The sequence below is a fragment of the Stegostoma tigrinum genome, chromosome 3 (genome assembly GCF_030684315.1).
Source record: "Stegostoma tigrinum isolate sSteTig4 chromosome 3, sSteTig4.hap1, whole genome shotgun sequence".
Taxonomy (NCBI): Eukaryota; Metazoa; Chordata; class Chondrichthyes; order Orectolobiformes; family Stegostomatidae; genus Stegostoma; species Stegostoma tigrinum.
Genome location: NC_081356.1, coordinates 100,274,557 through 100,292,823, shown reverse-complemented (window position 1 = coordinate 100,292,823; position 18,267 = coordinate 100,274,557). Strand labels below are relative to the sequence as shown.

General features: G+C 43.6%; 1 protein-coding gene across 5 annotated transcripts in view; it reads right to left on the bottom strand.

Annotated features, from left to right (window-relative positions):
- Positions 1-8,935: 8,935 nt before the first annotated feature.
- LOC125450669 (uncharacterized) overlaps positions 8,936-18,267 on the bottom strand; it is a 137,554-nt gene continuing 128,222 nt past the window's right edge. For all 5 annotated transcript variants that reach the window (XM_048526711.2, XM_048526712.2, XM_048526710.2 and 2 more), the window contains 2 exons: positions 16,939-17,119; positions 8,936-10,493 (listed from right to left, as the gene is read on the bottom strand). In XM_048526711.2, the coding sequence (XP_048382668.1) occupies positions 10,426-10,493; positions 16,939-17,119 (249 nt within the window). In that variant the 3' untranslated portion in view covers positions 8,936-10,425. The remainder of the gene's footprint in view (positions 10,494-16,938; positions 17,120-18,267) is intronic.

Sequence of the window (18,267 nt, the reverse complement as noted above, 5' to 3'; positions counted from 1 at the left end):
AAAGGAATGAGAGTGGTTGAATTACCTGACATCAACTAAGGCACTGGAAGCAGCAATAACCTTTTCCACTGTTCAGAATCCTCTGAATAATCTCTGGGAGCTAGTGCCAAAACTTAGAGGGCTGTCTGGGAAAACAACAGCCTGACATAGTCATAGAATCATACCTTGCAGACAATGTCCCAGGCTCCACCATCGCCATCACCATTGGTTATGCCCTGTCCCACCAGCAGGACAGACCCAGCAGTGGTGCTGGCACAGTGCTAAACAGTCAGAAGGGAGTTGCCTTGGGCTCCCCAAAATTGACTCTGGACCTCCTGGAACTTTCAACGCATCAAGTCAAACCTGGGGAAGGAAATCCCCTGCCTCATATATACCATCCGTCACATCAATCTACTTCCCAACCCAGGAGACAGATCAGTGCTCCTCTATGTTGAATACTTGGAGGAAGCCCTGAGTGTTAAGGGCACAGAATATGCCCTGAGGAGGGGGCTTAAATATCCACAACCGAGGATGGTTTGGCAGCAGGAATACTGACCAATCTGATTTCGGCCTGAAGAATAAATATGCTGGACTGGGTCTGCAGCAGGAGGTGAAGGAACGAACAATAGGGAAAAACCTACTTGACTCCATCTCACCAATCTGCCCAGTGCAAATGTATCTATCCGTGAGAGAGAGCACTGCGCAGTCCTCATAGAGACAAAGATCCAAGATGGTTCCAGAGTAGCAGCGCTATGTTCAGACTCCTCGACTGGGGCTCACCCACCTCCATCTGCTTTCTTTGTTTCATTTTTATTTTGTTAACTTTTGGTCTTCCTTTTATTTTTAAAAGTCTTTTTCGGCAAGGCCTGGCCATGTACAGCAAGGTTGGCAAAACGTCAGCACCACATTGGCATTGATGGTAGCAAGATGCGGGGGGGACGGGGGGGAGTTGGGAGAGAGTGCGCCTGGTGCAGTGGGGGAGTGTCCAGAGGGGTGCAACCCCAGCAGCACGGAAAGGGGAGACTAGCGCGGAGTAGTGAGTGCCCAGCACAGGGGAGAGATTTGGCTCAGTGCAGGGGGGAGTGTGAGCCCAATGCAGGGGAGAGAGTGATCAGAGATTTTGGGAACTGCAGACGCTGGAGAATCCAAGATAACAAAGTGTGGAGCTGGATGAACACAGCAGGCCAAGCAGCATCTAAGGAGCACAAAAGCTGACGTTTCGGGTCGAGAACTTTCTTCATCTGATGAAGTGTCCAGGCCCGAAACGTCAGCTTTTGTGCTCCTCAGATGCTGTTTGGCCTGCTGTGTAGCTCCAACCCCAAACTTTGTTATCAGCGGAGAGAGTGAGCCCAGTGCAGAGGGGAGAGGGAGCACAGTGCTGAGGGGAGAGGGAAACCGGTGCAGAGGAGAGAGTGAGCCCAGTGCAGAAGGGAGAGTGAGCCCAGTGCAGAGGGAAGAGGGAGCCCAGTGCTGAGGGGAGAGAGTGCCCAATACAGAGGGGAGAGGGAGTCCAGTGCAGAGGGGAGAGGGAGCCCAGTGTAACCAGGAGAGGGAGCCCAGTGCAGGGGAGAGATTGAGCCCAGTACAGAGGGGAGTATGAGCCCAGTGCAGGAGAGAGAACAATCTCAGCGCAAAGGGGAGTGTGAGCCCAGCGTGGGGGAGGGAGTGAGTCGAGTGGCGAGGGAAGAGGGAGCCCAGCACAAAGGGGAGTGGCAGCCCAGTGCAGAGGAGAGACGGAGCCAAGAGCAGGGGACAGAATGAGCACAGTGCAGAAGGAAGAGGGAGCCCAGTGCTGAGCGGAGCCCAGTGCAGAAGGGAGAGGGAGTCCAGCACAAAAGGGAGAGGGAGCCCAGTGCAGGGGAGAGAGTGAGCCCAGTGCAGAGGGAAGAGGGAGTCGAATGCTGAGGGGAGAGGAAGCCCAGGGCAGAGAGGTGACTGAGCCCAGTGCAGAAGGGAAAGGGAGGCCAGTGCAGGGCAGAGAGTGTGCCCAGTGCAGAGGGAGGAGGGAGTCCAGTGCAGAGCGGAGACGGAGCCCAGTGCAGAGGAGAGAGTGAGCACAGTGCAGGGGAGAGAGTGAGCCCAGTGCAGGGGAGAGAGTGAGCCCAGTGCAGAGGGGTGAGGGAGCTCAGTGCAGGGCAGAGACGGAGCCCAGTGCAGAGGAGAGAGTGAGCACAGTGCAGGGAGGAGAGGAAGCAGCTTTTAGGGGAGAGAGTGAGCCCAGTGTAGAGGGGCCAGGGAGCCAAGTGCAGACGGAAGAGTGAGCCCAGTGCAGAGGAGAGAGAGAGCCCAGTGCTGAGGACCTAGGGAGCCTGTGCAGGGCTGAGAATGAGCTCAGCACAGAGGGAAGAGGGAGCCCAGTGCAGAGGAGAAAGGGAGCTCAGTGCAGTCAGGAGAGGAAGCACAGTGTAGGTGAGAGAGGGATCGCAGTGCAGACAGGAGAGGAAGCACAGTGTAGGTGAGAGAGGGATCGCAGTGCAGAGGGAGAGAGTGAGCACAGTGCAGAGAGGAGTGGAAGCACCTTTTAGCGGAGCAGCTTTTAGCCCAGTGTAGAGGGGCCTGGGAGCCCAGTGCAGAGGAGATAGTGAGCCCGTGCAGGGCTGAGAATGAGCCCAGTACAGAGGGAAGAGGGAGCCCAGTGCAGAAGAGAAAGGGAGCTCAGTGCAGTCAGGAGAGGAAGCACAGTGTAGGTGAGAGTGTGAGCCCAGTGCAGAGGGAGGAGGGAGTCCAGTGCAGAAGGGAGAGGCAGCCCAGTGGAGAAGAGAGTGAGCACAGTGCAGGGGAGAAGGTGATCCCAGTGCAGAGAGGAGTGGAAGCACCTTGTAGGGGAGCACCTTTTAGCCCAGTGTAGAGGGGCCTGGGAGCCAAGTGCAGATGGGAGGGGGAGCCCTGTCCAGAGGGGAGAGGGAGCCCAGTGCATACGGGAGATTGAGCCCAGCGTGGGGAGGGAGTGAGTTGAGTGCTGAGTGAAGAGGGAGCCCAGCACAAAGCGGAGTGGCAGCCCAGTGCAGAGAAGAGAGGGAGCCAAGTGCAGAGGGGAGTGGGAGCCCGGTGCAGGGGAGAGAATGAGCCCTGTGCAGGGGGAAGAGGGAGCCCAGTGCTGAGCGGAGAGGGAGCACAGTGCAGACGGAGGAGGGAGTCCAGTGCAGAGGGGATAGGGAGCCCAGTGCAGAAGGGAGAGGGAGCCCATTGCAGGGGAGCGAGTGAGCCCAGTGCAGAGGGGAGTGGAAGCACAGTGCAGGGGAGAGAGTGGACCCAGTGTAAAGGGGAGGGGGAGCCCAGTCCAGAGGGGAGATGGAGCCCAGTGCTTAGGGGAGAGGGCGCCCAGTACAGAGGGGAGAGGGAGCCCAGTGCAGAGGAGAAAGGGAGCTCAGTGCAGACGGGAGAGGAAGCAGAGTGTAGGTGAGAGAGTGAGCCCTGTGCAGAGGGGAGAGGGATCCCAATGCAAGGGAGAGAATGAGCCCAGTGCAGAGGGAAGAGGGAGTCCAGTGCTGAGCGGAGAAGGAGCCCAGTGCAGGAGAGAGGCAGCCCAGTGCTGAAGGGAGAGTCAGCCCAGTGCAGACAGAGGAGGGAGTCCAGTACAGAGGGGAGAGGGAGCCCAGTGCAGTGGAGAGAGTGAGCACAGTGCAGGGGAGTGAGTGAGCCCAGTGCAGAGCGAAGAGGGAGCCCAGTGCGGAGGAGAAAGGGAGCGCAGTGCAGGGGAGAGTGTGAGCCCAGCACAGAGGGAAGAGGGCGCCCAGTGCAGAGGGGAGATGGAGCCCAGTGCTGAGGGGAGAGAGAGCCCAGTGCAGAAGGGAGGCGGAGCCCAGTGCAGGGAAGAGACGGAGCCCAATGCAGAGGGAAGAGTGAGCCCAGTGCAGAAGGGAAGAGGGAGCCCAGTGCAGAACTAGAACATGGAACATTACAGCTCAGTGCAGGCCCTTCGGCCCTTGATGTTGCACTGACCTGAGAAACCAATCTGAAGCCCATCTAACCTACACCATTCCATTATCATCCATATGTTTATCCAATGACCATTTAAATGTCCTTAAAGTTGGCGAGTCTACTGCTGTTGCACGCAGGGCATTCCACGCCCTTACTACTCTCTGAGTAAAGAACCTACCTCTGACTTCTGTCCTGTATCTATCACCCCTCAATTTAAAGCTATGTCCCCTTGTGCTAGCCATCTCCATCCGAGGAAAAAGGCTCTCATTGTCCACCGTATCTAATCCTCTGATCATCTTGTATGTCTCTATTAAGTCACCTCTTAACCTTCTTCTCTCTCATGAAAACAGTCTCAAGACCCTCAGCCTTTCCTTATGAGACCTTCCCTCCATACCAGGCAACATCCTGGTAAATCTCCTCTGCACCCTTTCCAATGCTTCCACATATAATGCGGCGACCAGAACTGTATGCATTCTGCATTTGCCTGCCACGACTGAGCAGACTGCACACCGGCTGAAAATGAAGATCGACATATAGAATGTTCAGGCAGGCTGATGCAATTTATCCCAGTCAGGGTGTCCTTCATCCTCACAGTTAGCTATCCCACCCGCAAGCTCACTTTACAAAAGGGGATTTTCTTACGGGAGGAAGTGTCATACAGGTACACTGCACAGAAAAGGCCCTTCAGCCCATCAAGTCTGCACTAATCAAAAACAAGTACCTAACTATTCTAACTCTTTTTACCAGAATTGACCCATAGCTTTGATTGATTTGGCATCACAAGTGCACTAATTACTTCTTAAATGTAATGACACTTTCTACCTCTACCACACTTATAGGCAGTAAGGTCCAGATTTCCACCACCCTCTGTGTGAAAGGGGGAGAGGGAGCCTAGTGCAGAGGGAAGAGGGAGCCCAATGCAGAGGGAAGAGGGAGCCCAGTGCAGAGGGGAGAGGGAGCCCAGTGCAGAGGGGAGAGGGAGCCCAGCATGGAGGAGAGTGAGCCCTGAGGCGACATTAGCAGATAGTGTCTGAGGATCAGTATTTTTGTTGTTGGCTGGGTGTGGCGTTGACAGCAGTAAAGCGATGGTAGGAGGGCACCATGGCAACATCGAACTGCGACGATAGTCTCCCATGTTTGTGTGCCCGCATGGACGATGGAGAAGGGTAATTGGCCCAATGGTGAAAGATGGCGCATGAGGATTGGCAATTTTTGCATTAGTTGGGTTTAGTGAAGCCAACTCAGAATTCATACATAGGTGGACTTTTATTTAAGCTATTTCTTTTCATTTTCTCTTTTTCCTAATCCATCAAAATAGTGCCAGATTATGGTGACAAATGAAAGCTTTTCACTGTAAAATACAAGTGACAACAAATCATTCATTCATTCAAACACACATCATCATATTCAGAATATCCATTGTTCTGTTGCTGGGCACTATCACCATGCTAAATAGGATAGACAAAGGGTCACGAGACTTGAAAACTCTGTTCTCTCTCCACAGTTGCTGCTGGACCTGCTCACTGTTCCCAGCACTTTCTGTGTCTATTTTGGGCAACTTAACACTAGGTATCCATAAGGTGCTGTGAGCCTTCAGCAACAACAGATTTGGACACCAGCACAATCTGTAACCTCATGGACTGGCATATCCCCTTTTTTAACATTACCATCAAGTTAAGAGATCAACCCTGGTTCAATGCAGAGAGCAGGATGGCATGCAAGGAGTAGCAACAGACATACCTAAAAATAAAGTGTCAACCAGATGAAGTTACCAAACATGATTACTTGTGTACAAAACAGCAGAAGCAGCAAGTGATCTAAGCTCTACTGTCCTGCCTCATCAGTTGTGAATGGTGGTGGATACTTAAATAATTGACTGGAGGAGGCAGCTCCACAAAAATCCCCATCCTCAACGATGGAGGAGCCCAGTACATTTGCATCAACCTTCAGCCAGAAGTGGAAGGGTGGACCAGATGATTCACCTCCATCTCTTAAGTCAGCACAAAAGAAAAGACATCAGAGGTGCTCCAGGATGCATCGTGCCCTGAGCCAAGCTGTTCCAGTGCAATGACAATACGAGCACATACCTGGCGACTGACAACCTATGTCACGTTGACAAAATGTAGGGCAAGCCCAACCTATCTAGTTAATCCATCAGTCTACTCTTAATCAATAGTGAAGTGATGAAAGGTGTCATCAACAGTGCTATCAAACAGAATTTGCTCAGCAATAACCTGCTCATTGATGCCCAGTTTAGGTTCTGCTGGGGCCTCTCAGCTTTTATTACAGCCTGACATATGCCTCCTTCTTTTTTCTTGACTAGAGCCTCAGTATCTCCAATCGTCCATCGTTCCCTACTCCCGTCAGCCTTAACTTTCACAGTAACAGGAACATACCGGCCCTCAATTCTCATCATCTCGCTTTTGAAAGCCTCCCTCTTGCTGGGCGTCCTTTTACCCGTGAACAGCCGCCCCAGTCAATTTTTGAAAATTCCTGTGTAATACCATCAAATTGGCCTTGCCCAAATTACAAATTTAACTTGTGGGCCAGACCTATCCTTTCCCACAATTATTTTAAAATTACTAGAACAGTGGTCACTGGTTCCATAGTGCTCCACCATTAACACCTCAGTCAATTGCCCGGTCTTATTTCCCAAGAGGTGGTCAAGTTTTATCCCTTCTCTAGTCGAGCCATCTTCATATTAATTGGGAATTTTTTTCCGGAACACACTTCACAAATTCCTCTGCAATCAAGCTCTTAACACAATGGCAGTTGCAGTCTAATTTGGAAATCAGACAGTCAACTATTAATTATCTACTCTGATCACATTTTCCAGCACTTAGCCTGTGACCTTGTATGCTACATCATTTCAAGTGCTCATCTAAACAATTCTTAAATGACTTGAGGTTTCCTCAATGACTTGCAGTATAGTGTAGGAAATTGTGAAATCCACTATGGCAGATGAAATTTAAAAAAACGTTATCGAAAAAGTAGGAGCTTGTAAGGCTCTGAGATGGAGAGAGATTGTGTAACCAAGTGCAAAGGAAAACAAATAGGATATTGCAGTTTATTTTGAGGAAAATTATTGTAGTTCCCATACAACTGCCACCTTTGTTGTAGAGGTCATGGATTTGAAAATTGCTTTCAACGATGCCTTGATGAATTGCTGCAAGATATCAGGTACACATTACTGACTAGCTTTGGACAGATGGTACTTCAGCACCCAATCATTTGGATCAGACTCGAGAGGTAGTGGGGAACCTTGTGTTTGGGTTGGATGTCAGGGTCCAGAGCAGCATCTGGGCCTGGGCTAAGGGCAGCTCTGAGGGCATTGATTTCTGTCTTGCTCTGGCACAAACCATTATGCTTTGTAATGTTGATTTAAGCAACAAATATTTAAGATGACGAATGATAGACCAACCAAGCGCATTGCACTGCCTTGGATGGTATTGAGCTTCTTGTGGATTGCTGGAATTGCACTTACCTAGGTAAAAGCCAAACATTCTATTATAGTCTGGGAGCCTACCTGATATGGTAAGGCTTTGCAAAATTAATAACTGAGTTATTTGCTGCTGAATACCCAGTTTTGAATCTCTTCCCTCTTTATGTGGCTGCTACTGTTTAGTTTCTGAGCAATGTGGCTCCCAGATGACAATGACAATTTGAGATTCAGTGATGATGCTACCATTGGATATGAAAAGATGATGGTCAGATGCTTACCCATGGCTCAACCTAAGGATGGGCAGAATCATATGTTTCAGAGATCTAAATGGCTTTATTAGTTAACGGCTTTATCCTTTCTGTAACCCTCCGATTTAGATTGTTCCAAATGTGCCCATTTGCTGTAAGTGTGATATTTCCCAGTTTCTGAACATCATTTCTTAACTAACCAAATATTCAGGCGAGATCTTCTGCTTTAATCTGAATAGGATAATGCTACTCCACAAACCAGTATTAGTCTAAATCCCAGAATTATAATTACCTGACATTTCAAATGTTATCTAGAACTAATCCAGAATTAACCCGGAGCTAAAGATTTTCTCCAAAATAGGAAAGTGAACCATGAATGAGATATTTTCAACATAGAGATAAAAGGAAAGCAGATTATTACAGGATTGTGTAACTTGAAACAGCACCAAAATATCCCATGTGCTGACAGGCTATGTGCCTTTGGTTCACAATGCCACATCCTTTGTTGATCAAATGCTGTTGAGCCCTGTAGATTTGTTGCAACTTACACATGGTTATTTCTATAAGGCAGTGGTTAGGCCATTGTTGATTGACCTATTATGAAAAGAGAATTAAAAACATTGTTCAGTGCGGATTTAGCAGAATAAGCACCACTACCAGAATTGTAGCTACTTGTTGGAACTTGAGATATTAGGATGACTTCACTGGAACAGAGATGGCAAAAGGACATTTGCACATATTTTTCAATTTTATAGTTTTGGTAGAATGTACAGAGCAAGATCACTCCCTTTGGCAGCTTTCTGCATTTCTTTGGTTAGTTAAAAGATAAAAAGAAGGATTGGGATAAATTTCTTTATGCAGTAAGTTGCTGGAACTTCTGCCTCATGAAAAGCTGAGGGGAATGGATAAAGATTTGAAGCAGACGGTGATATAGGGTCTCAGGAGAGAAATAGGCAACAGGATCAGATTGGGATGGCTCCCGCAAACAGTTTTTAAAGGTGTAGTGAGCTGAATGTCCTCCTCCTGAGCTGTAAACTTCATGTTTGACTGTGGTGCAGGAAAAATAATCCATTCAAACTAAATAGTTTGATACTACCAGATACTTATGCACAACGCCTTGCCTCCAACACATGATTGAGAAATGTGGAATGAGAGTGTTAACTGGAATGGTTTGAATGGGCAAGTAACTATTTTTTAAAAATAGCATTAGTTAAAATGAAAAATCGTGCATTAACTATAAATTTACAGATGGATATTCAATCTCAAATCGTTAAAAGCATTGTCCTTCTTTTGAAATTAGTGTGCAGTTAATTCCCATACAACAGGATTGGGCATAATAATAACATTCAGTTATGAATTAGCTTTATTAATAGAAAAGCAGGACAAACTTACACATCAATTATAAAATTCAGGCATCAACTTACAGAAGAATATGAACTACATGCTTTCATATTGAACATAGACAACAGAGTGCACCTCTCTTCTCAAGGATTTCAGTTTTTCTTTGATCTGTTCCCTGTTCCTCTGCCTGTTCTTTTCTCCAGCCAGAACAAACTCTTGAGATTGCTCCTTTCTTATGACCAGCCCAACTGGCTCCATGAGGTTACCACCTAGAGCACATACAATTCACTCAACAATCATGTTGCTCGTATCCAATCGTAAGTGTGTTGATGTTAACACTAAATACATCTTACAATTCTAAAAGCAAATTACTGTCGATGCTGGAAACATGAAATAAAACGGAACCTGCTGGAGACTCACACCAGGTCCAGATATATCTGTGGAGAGAGAAACAGAGTTAATATTTTGAGTCCAATAACTCTTCTGTGGTCCGAAGGTGAGTCACTTGACTCAAAATAATCTGTTTTTTCTCTCCACAGATAATGCTGGAGCTGCTCCAGTTGTGTTGACATCACAAAGCATAGTCCATTTTCTGTCAAAACTTATATGTTTGGCACAAGCTAAATCAGGCATGACCAGCTGAAATGGTCATCTTAACACATTTTAACTTTAAAAAACTTACGTAACCTGAAGATGAGTCTTGAAGAGTTCAAATGATGGGATTATGACTATTTCCTTAGTCAGTCTGCAACATCGTCTTGAGACGAAAGATTATTGATACATATCTGTGAAAAAAAATGTTTGTGTGCAAGGCTATCTTTTTTTATCTCATATAATCTCAGAAGGCATTGTCTGAGAACAAAGGAGCATCGATCTGAGACGAAGATGAGAAGGAATCTTTTCTTTCAGAGGGTTGTAGTCTTTGGAACTCCCTGCCACAGACAGCTGTGGCGCCAGAATCCTTGTGTATATTTAAGGCTGAGATAGCTAGACTCTTAATCAGACAATGAATCAAGGGTTACCAGGAAAATCCAGGAAAGTGGATATGAGGAATGTCAGATCAGCCATGATCCTACTGAATGGTGGAGCAGGTTTGAGGGGCAGAATGGCATACTCCTGTTCCTATTTTTCATGGATTTAATTCTAACCTAATATAAGCTGTGTTTTTTTTTAACATTTCTATAGTTTCTAGCTGTAGACTATGTTAATGCACAAAGAAAGAACATAATTCTTAAAATATTTCCAAACTCTCCTTACCATCAGCTTTTACTTAAGCAGATCTATAGAAACTCGAAGCAATAGCCAACTAATCCTTATTATATTCATCACACATTTGAGGCAAGTAATCAGCATAGGATAACTTGTAAAGCATTAGGCTGGATGGATATATAGTTGATATTGTATAGTATTATGCAATACCCATCAAAACAAAAAATAATATTCAAGATGATTAGTTTTGTTGGATTTATGGTTGCATAAATCGGTGATGGGTTTTCAGATTGAAAAGTCTTTGTAGTCCACGAGGCAATTAGCTTGGATTTCATTGACTGTAGCTGGTCCACCTATAAAGAAACATCAGAGAAATAAGTATCTTGACAAACATTTGGATTTACTCCAAGAATCACAATTTTCTTGTAATTCAAATTAATTTAAAAGTGTCTGAAGTTAACAAAGGCTATCAGGACTTGAAACATTCCTGCTGTGACAATTCTAATACTTCCAAATATTTAGAATGAATTAAATAAGCTGTCCACTGACTCCAAAGCCTGCCAATTATTGCTAACTGCATGTGAACACAAGCACCATACAATATCACGCCATTTAAAAAAAGCTTTACTTTGTTTCACAGTTTATTCCTGTGACTTGGTGTATTAGTTCATTAAAATTGTATCATAATTGTTTTTTGTAAATAGTAGCTACTATATTTATGAGACAGTTCGCTGTTAATGAGCACGCTCCTTGATGCCAGCAAGTGTTGCCTTTATGAAAATACCCTGGTGTGCTACAGAACATATCTATTGATTTGCCTAGTTTGGTACATGAACTATTTACAACAATTTCAGTACCTAGGTCACTGCAAACAATAAGCATACATAAGCCTACTTACATCAGTTCGATTGGCCTATTTTTAAAAGCCGATTTTATGAATTTTTTCATAATGTTTCTGAACATTCAAATAATTTGTACAACGATTCTCTCAACTACTAGATTTGTCACAGCTGAAAGAGGATTTTCAAGGAGGGTTTTCTCTGCCTATAACCCTATTTATTTGATTGTTTCTACATTTGTCGCCAAGTACCCCACATAGCAGAACAGTTTTTCACCTGCTGTATCACCTGCTAGTGATCTTGAGTGAATGTGCCTATGGTCACCAGGGTTCAATTCTTCATCCATTTAAACTTTAGAACTGCCTTTGCTGACTTCTGCTCAGGACACAATTCTCAAATTTGCTAAAGTCACAAAGATGTGAGCAGGAATTGGAAACTGGAAATGCCCCACACCTCAGGAAGGATATACTAGCCCTGGAGCGTGTCCAGCAGAGATTCACACGGATGATCCCTGGAATGGTAGGTTTAACGTATGATGAACAGCTAAGGATCCTGGGATTGTACTCATTAGAATTTAGAAGTTTGAGGGGAGATCTAATAGAAACTTACAAGATAATGTACTTACAAGAAGGGGTGGACGCTAGGAAGTTGTTTCGGTTAGGTGGGGAGACTAGGACCCGTGGATACAGACTTAAAATTAGAGGGGTAAATTTAAAACTAAAATGAGACGACATTTCTTCAGCCAGAGAATGGTGGGCTTGTGGAATTCATTGCCACGGAGTGCAGCGGAGGCTGGGACATTGGATGCCTTCAAGGCAGGGATCGACAAATTCTTGATCTCAGAAGGAATCAAGGGCTACGGGGAGAGTGCAGGGAAGTGGAGTTGAAATGCCCATCGGCCATGATTTAAATGGCGGAGTGGACTTGATGGGCCGAATGGCCTTACTTCCACTCCTATGTCTTATGTCATATCTTATGTCTAAATAAAAGGTCTACAGGTTGATGCAGATACATTGTGTGGCAGATATCCCTCACATTAAATAAGTGAAATGAGAAGGATTTGATGTGGGCAACTCTAAGTGTGAGCCCATGCAGGATTACCTGCAGAAAATAGCAAAACAGCAGATTGACTTAAGCATCACAGTTTCCAAATAATGAAATACCACAACCGATGCCACCAGGTCATAGTAGAGAAAACTGAATAGGTTGTTTCACTACAGCAGTTCAATCTAAGTGCAGAACGGCAACAATTAGTTATTAATAGTCTACAGCAGAGTAGCTTGTATTTGAGTTTGGCTCAATTGCACGGATTTTATTGCCACAATTCACTAGATATTGACTAACGTCGTGCTAAAGATAACAATACTTTTACGAATGCATTTTTTCAATAAAATGAAGTTTATGTGAGTTTTTGCACTATGTAAAGGAACATTTTGCTTAATTAGCCAGCATAACGGCTCATTCTGATTATATGAATTTACCACAATGGAGAGTCAGCTAATTTACTTTCTTTCTGCAGGCCCTTGTGCTGTTTCTTTTGGATACAAAGACATATTAACAGCAATTTGAAAGTTTCTGAATTTTTCTTCCAAGAAGATCAGTTCAAGGAACAATCATTATGCTCCAATCTAACTGGAAAATAGTTTTTTTAAAGTTAATTTCAGCAATTTAAAATCAGATTACATTCACATGGTGAATTTGCACTGCTTTGAAACACTTTTTGAGATGAATCTTTTCTCAGCTATATTAGAAAAACTTTATGAATATGCTGCTTTCAAATGTATTAATGGATTCTTGAAAAGCAACAATTTTCTTCAAAATTTACCACTTAGAACATGACTTGATTGTACAGCATCATGAGAGACTTTGTGCTGGCTAAATACAAATGAGTGAATGAGAAACAGGGCTTTCCTAAACTGGCATCTTAACTCTCCTCCGCAGTGCCTAGTTTGGCTCCTGATATGGACGTATACTGCAATAGAAGATAAATAATGAGACCACACTTTAAGCGAGAGTCACACTCTTCCCGATGTTTTTCAGACAGTAAATTTCAATAATTGCATTTTTCAGCCTTTTGCAGGTCCCCAGGTGTGTTTGGGGCAGTAGTGAACCTCTGGAGGATACAATTTGTTTTTTTTCCCTGCATGCAAGAGGCAGGGAGGGCTATTTGGAATATTGGCCGCCACATCATCCTGATCTGCTGCTTCCATGCAGCTAAACTGGTACCTGGTTGTACCTGGTGACTTACTGGAAACTCCCATTTGGGACTTGCCCTGCTCCTAATCAGCCATGTCTACTATTCACTGGATGCCAATGGGTAAACCTGATTACCAGCCAAACTGCTCTATAATGCCCCAGTTCTGTGACAATGGCTGGAATTAGATAAAATCAGACACTGGCATCTTGGCAGATGTGGCTACTTTTAGTTCCCATTCAATTTCAATTGCAGCCCTGACAAGGGAATTGAAAATCTTGCCCCTTACCCTTAGATTCTTTAGATGTCAAGATAGGGTCAGAGATTTTTAAAATATATTTTGATTGGGCTCAGACTTCAAGATAATAAAATTGAGGATTCAAAAATGAAGAATAAAATAAATTCTCTTTTAGTGATCCATTATTTGATCTGGAAATCTCATGGATAGCAGGACAAAATATGAAATTAAGAGCTCTGTTCAGTACTAGAAAATATGTCTTTTGACAAAGAGTCATCAATTTCTGGGAATAGATGTATTACTTACATGCAAATTTGAATTTACTGACATCATTAAAAGATGAGTTCCTGAGAATTATCTCAAGTTCTAGAAGGTTTACATAACCATATCAATTGGTACAGTCTCCTGGAACTTGCTTGATTGCTTCATGTCTTGGACAGGACTACCTTTTATTTTCCTGATATTGTCTTAAGGGTTTTCTCAGTTTATTTAAATTTGCTCTGACCTTGCATGTTGATGGGCTGAGGGTGTAGGATACATTAATGCTAAACTCAGGTATCACATTTGCTCATTAATTTTGATGGATAAGTTCTACTTTCATCTCAGTGGCCTGGCCATAATGTATTCCTCATTCAATATCGTAGAAACAAATTGTCTGGTCATGTTTACATCACTCTTTGTACAAGTGCTATGCTCAAATAGACCTATTTTATCTCCTATACTATAACAGTCTCTACAGATAAGAAGTACTTAATTTAGCAGCATAGCACTTTGGGAGATTCTATTGTCCTGAATGACAATATATAACTATAATTTTTCTTTCTTTAGCTCAAAAGAGCGAAAGATTGCAGAAGTAAGACAGCAAAAGTAAGAAATTAACTAAATCCCAGGTTCTGATTACACGCAAATTTATATCGACCTTGTTGTCATTGTACAAGTGACCAGCAGAATGCTATGCTTCAATCACATCTTATTTCTATTATCATCATGTTTGGCACAACATACAGAGTCACATGTCTCTTTTAGGTCCCTCCTATGAATTTAGCACCAATAGGATGGATTTTATGTCTCTTAGTGGAGTGAGAGAGGTGAAATGGAAAATGAAGGGTCTGCTTATTCCTGCTGTCTATGCATAACCAACAAAACATCAGGTGGCTAACTAGTAGCTGTCTGGTAGGCACAATTATAATATGTGCATGGGCAACTAACTTACCGACAACAAACCCTTCCCTTGCTCCCTTCCAGCACTGCAGTTATTATGAAGGCTGATGGCTCTCATGCCTGATTTTAGATGCCATGATAAATTCAGAGCCTGTGACTTTGAGTTAACATGAAAAGTAAGTCGGTGTTGAATTTTTATTATAGCTATTTCCACAGACGAGTATGAATCAAAACTTAGTGGTAATACATATGTTGTAGGTTCTGAGAAGCTGTGGTGTCAAGGACATGGTGAGGGTTGGTGACGGCTGTGAGCTCAAATGGATGTCTAGGCCAGGCCATTGTGCAGCAAAGGTATGATGCCACAACCATGGTTCAAATTGTAAAACCTATTGCTCTCAGAATTAGTCTTTCTTATTCAATGAAGGTGCAAAAAAGACAAAAAAGTCTTAAAAAAACAATGTGCCATTTTGACAAGCCCAGGAAATGCAGCGTAAACAAAATTCCCAAACGTCTTATGTCCATGGTGGGCAAATTATTGGCAAGGGCTCTGACTGACAGGACTTATAATCACTTGGAAAGGCACAGTTTGATTTGTGATAGTCAGCATGGATTTGTGAGGGGTAGATCATGCCTCACACACCTTATCAAATTCTTTGACAAGGTGACTAAACGCATGGATGAAGGTAGAGCAGTGGATGTGGTATACATGGATTTAAGTAAGGTGTTTGATAAGGTTCCCCATGGCATGCTCATGCAGAAAGTAAGGAGGCATGGGATTGGGGAAAATGTGGCAGATTGGATTCAGAATTGGCTGACCCTGAGAAGACAAAGGGTGTTAGTGGACGTAAAATATTCAACATGGTGCTCAGTTATGAGTGGTGTACCACAAGGATCTGTTCTGGGTCCTCTTCTATTTGTGATTTTTGTAAATGATTTAGATGAATGGGTGGAAGGGTGGATTATTGAGTTCACGGGCAATATGGAGGTGGGTCAAGTTGAGGACAGCGCAGAGAGCTGTTCTAGGTTACAAAGGGACATTGATAGGATGCAGAGCTAGGCTGAAAAGTGGCAAATGGAGTTTAGCCCAATAAAGTGTGAGGTGATTCATTTTGGTAGAACAAACTTGAAAGCAGAATACAGTGTTAATGGAAAGATTGTTGACAGTGTGGAGGAGGAGAGGGATCTTGGGGTTCATGTTCACAGTTCCCTGAAAGCTGCCATCCAGATGGATAGATTTGTTAAGAAGGCATATGGTGTGTTAGCTTTCATTAATAGAGGGATTGTGTTCAAGAGCTGTGAAGTCATGCTTCAGCTATACAAACACCTGGTTTGGCCACATCTGGGGTAGTGTGTCCAGTTCTGGTCACCTCTTTACGGGAAAGATGTGGAAGCTTGGAAAAGGTGCAGAGGAGATTTACCAGGATGTTGCCTGGAATCGAGGGAAGGTCTTACAAGGAAAGGTTGAGAGGACTAGGGCTTTTCTCTTTAGAAAGAAGAAGGATGAAAGGGGACTTGATAGAGGTGTACAAAATGATCAGAGGTATAGATAGAGTGGGCAGCCAGAGACTTTTTCCTAGGGTGGAGCTAGCTATTATGAGGGGGCATAGTTTTAAAGTGAGTGGAGGTAGATATAGGGGAGACGTCAGAGGTAGGTTCTTTACTCAGAGAGTGGTGGGGTGTGGAATGCATTGCTGGAAAGGGTAGTGGAGTTGGCCTCATAGTGGGCATTTAAGTAGCTATTAGACAGGCATATGGATGCTAGTATAAGGTAGGGTTGGAGGTTAGATAGACCTTAGGTTTAGGGTAAAAGTTTGCCAGAACATTGTGGACCGAAGGACCTGCACTGTGTTGTACTGTTCTCTGTTCTATGTTCCAACTGGGTGGACAGTCACCAATTTCATAATGCGGGGCTAGAGGCAGATTTTACGCCCCATGTTATCAGCAGTCAGCATGACTATGTCAGGCTACTGTCCCAATATCATTGCGCTTAATTTTCCAGGAGGACAGGAGCAGTGCAGCCAATTTGGAAATGTAGAAAATAGCCCATAAAATTAGATGCTGCGAGCTTAGGACATTGCTTCAACAATTGTAGGTACTTAGCAATGTTGCTCAGTTAAATAAATCCTCTTCAAATTATGTTTAGAGTCTTAATAGACATCACACACAGTTCTTTGATTTCCAAGTTGAGAGTAGTTGAAATAAACACCTTTATTATCATAGTTCCACAAACATAGATTTTCTTGAAGATCTCATTTTAATGTTAACATTAGCCTGTTTAAAATAAATGGGCTAATGCTAAGATTAAAATAATATTGATCAGAAATTTTACACTGCACCATGTAAACTCACCGACTGATCATACTCACTTAATGGAAAGTAGAAATCCTTCCCAATATCTTGACGTGCTGCCTCAATAGCACGCTTCACGGCAAATAAAGTGACACAGGACATACACTGGGGAGGTTCACCAGAGGCTTTGGAACGAAGAACACCCATTGGGTTGGGTGCATTCTTTAATAGCTCGATGTTGAAATTAATGGGTATGCTCTGATAGACAAAACACAAACAAGATGATCTTACTGACAGCTGCACTTCAATTTATTTCCTATAAATTCTGAATATTTTTAAGTTATCTTACCTAGCCCTCAAATACACTAATAAACAGTCATTCTATACTTGCTACTTCTGGTAAACCCATTTTGTTCACGTGAATACCAGAGTACAGTAACTGTTCATAGTTTGAACCTACTCAACTGGATATATCTGAACAAAAAGAAAAACAGCCAATTTAGGAAAATTGAGGAAGGGAAGAAATGGATTTTTATCTCAGTTTTTTTTCTTTCTTATCAAACCAAGAGCACATTCTTCATATGTAAACCTTGTTTGCAAATGCAGACAGGCTGTTAAAACGCAGAAGGGAAGAGTTAAAAAAAAGGCAAAGATATCAATCCTGTTTTACCGATCAGTGAACAAGTTTGTGAATGCTGATGGAATTGCTGTTTCTACATCAGCAAGTTTAACCTAAAGCAAAACTTAGACCTGAGGCCTTCCTGATCAATGTGTTTAGCATCACAGAATGCAGTCCACCTGCCCAAGAGGCGATCAGAAGAGTAAACAGCAATTCTAAAATTAAGCGTGTTTCAGACAAGATCAGAGGTGTGATTTCAAGAACTTAATTTAAAACACAATAGCCCAAATTTCAATCTTGGCAATAATACATCCATGACCTAGGACAATTTAGCTGTCATAAGTTTGTCTAATTTCGCATTCAGTCAGTTTTCAGCCCAGACTGATCTTGGTGATGGGAGCTTGTCTAGGAGCAAAATGATAGTCAATGGCTAACAGCTCTCTCTGCCTCTTCAAGGTTGGAGTATTGGATTAAAGGAATATCTTGATTACTACTGAATAAAATGGCACGTCTTACAGGACTTCTATTCTCATATGCTGCTGGTATTAATGCAACAAAAGCCAGCATTATTACTTTGGAAAGCAACAGTATGTTGCCCAAATAACTTTATTCTGCTTTCCATAGGGATGCTACTTCAGTTGCTATTCAAGCAAAAGATAGAGCATTGGAATATAAGGAGATAAAGCTTGTTTCAGGTGGTTTGCTAAGGTGTATTTTTCCAGAATTTGCACTATTCCAAATGCATACTTTTCACTGCATGAGACCATATTCTCTTTTTTAGACTATA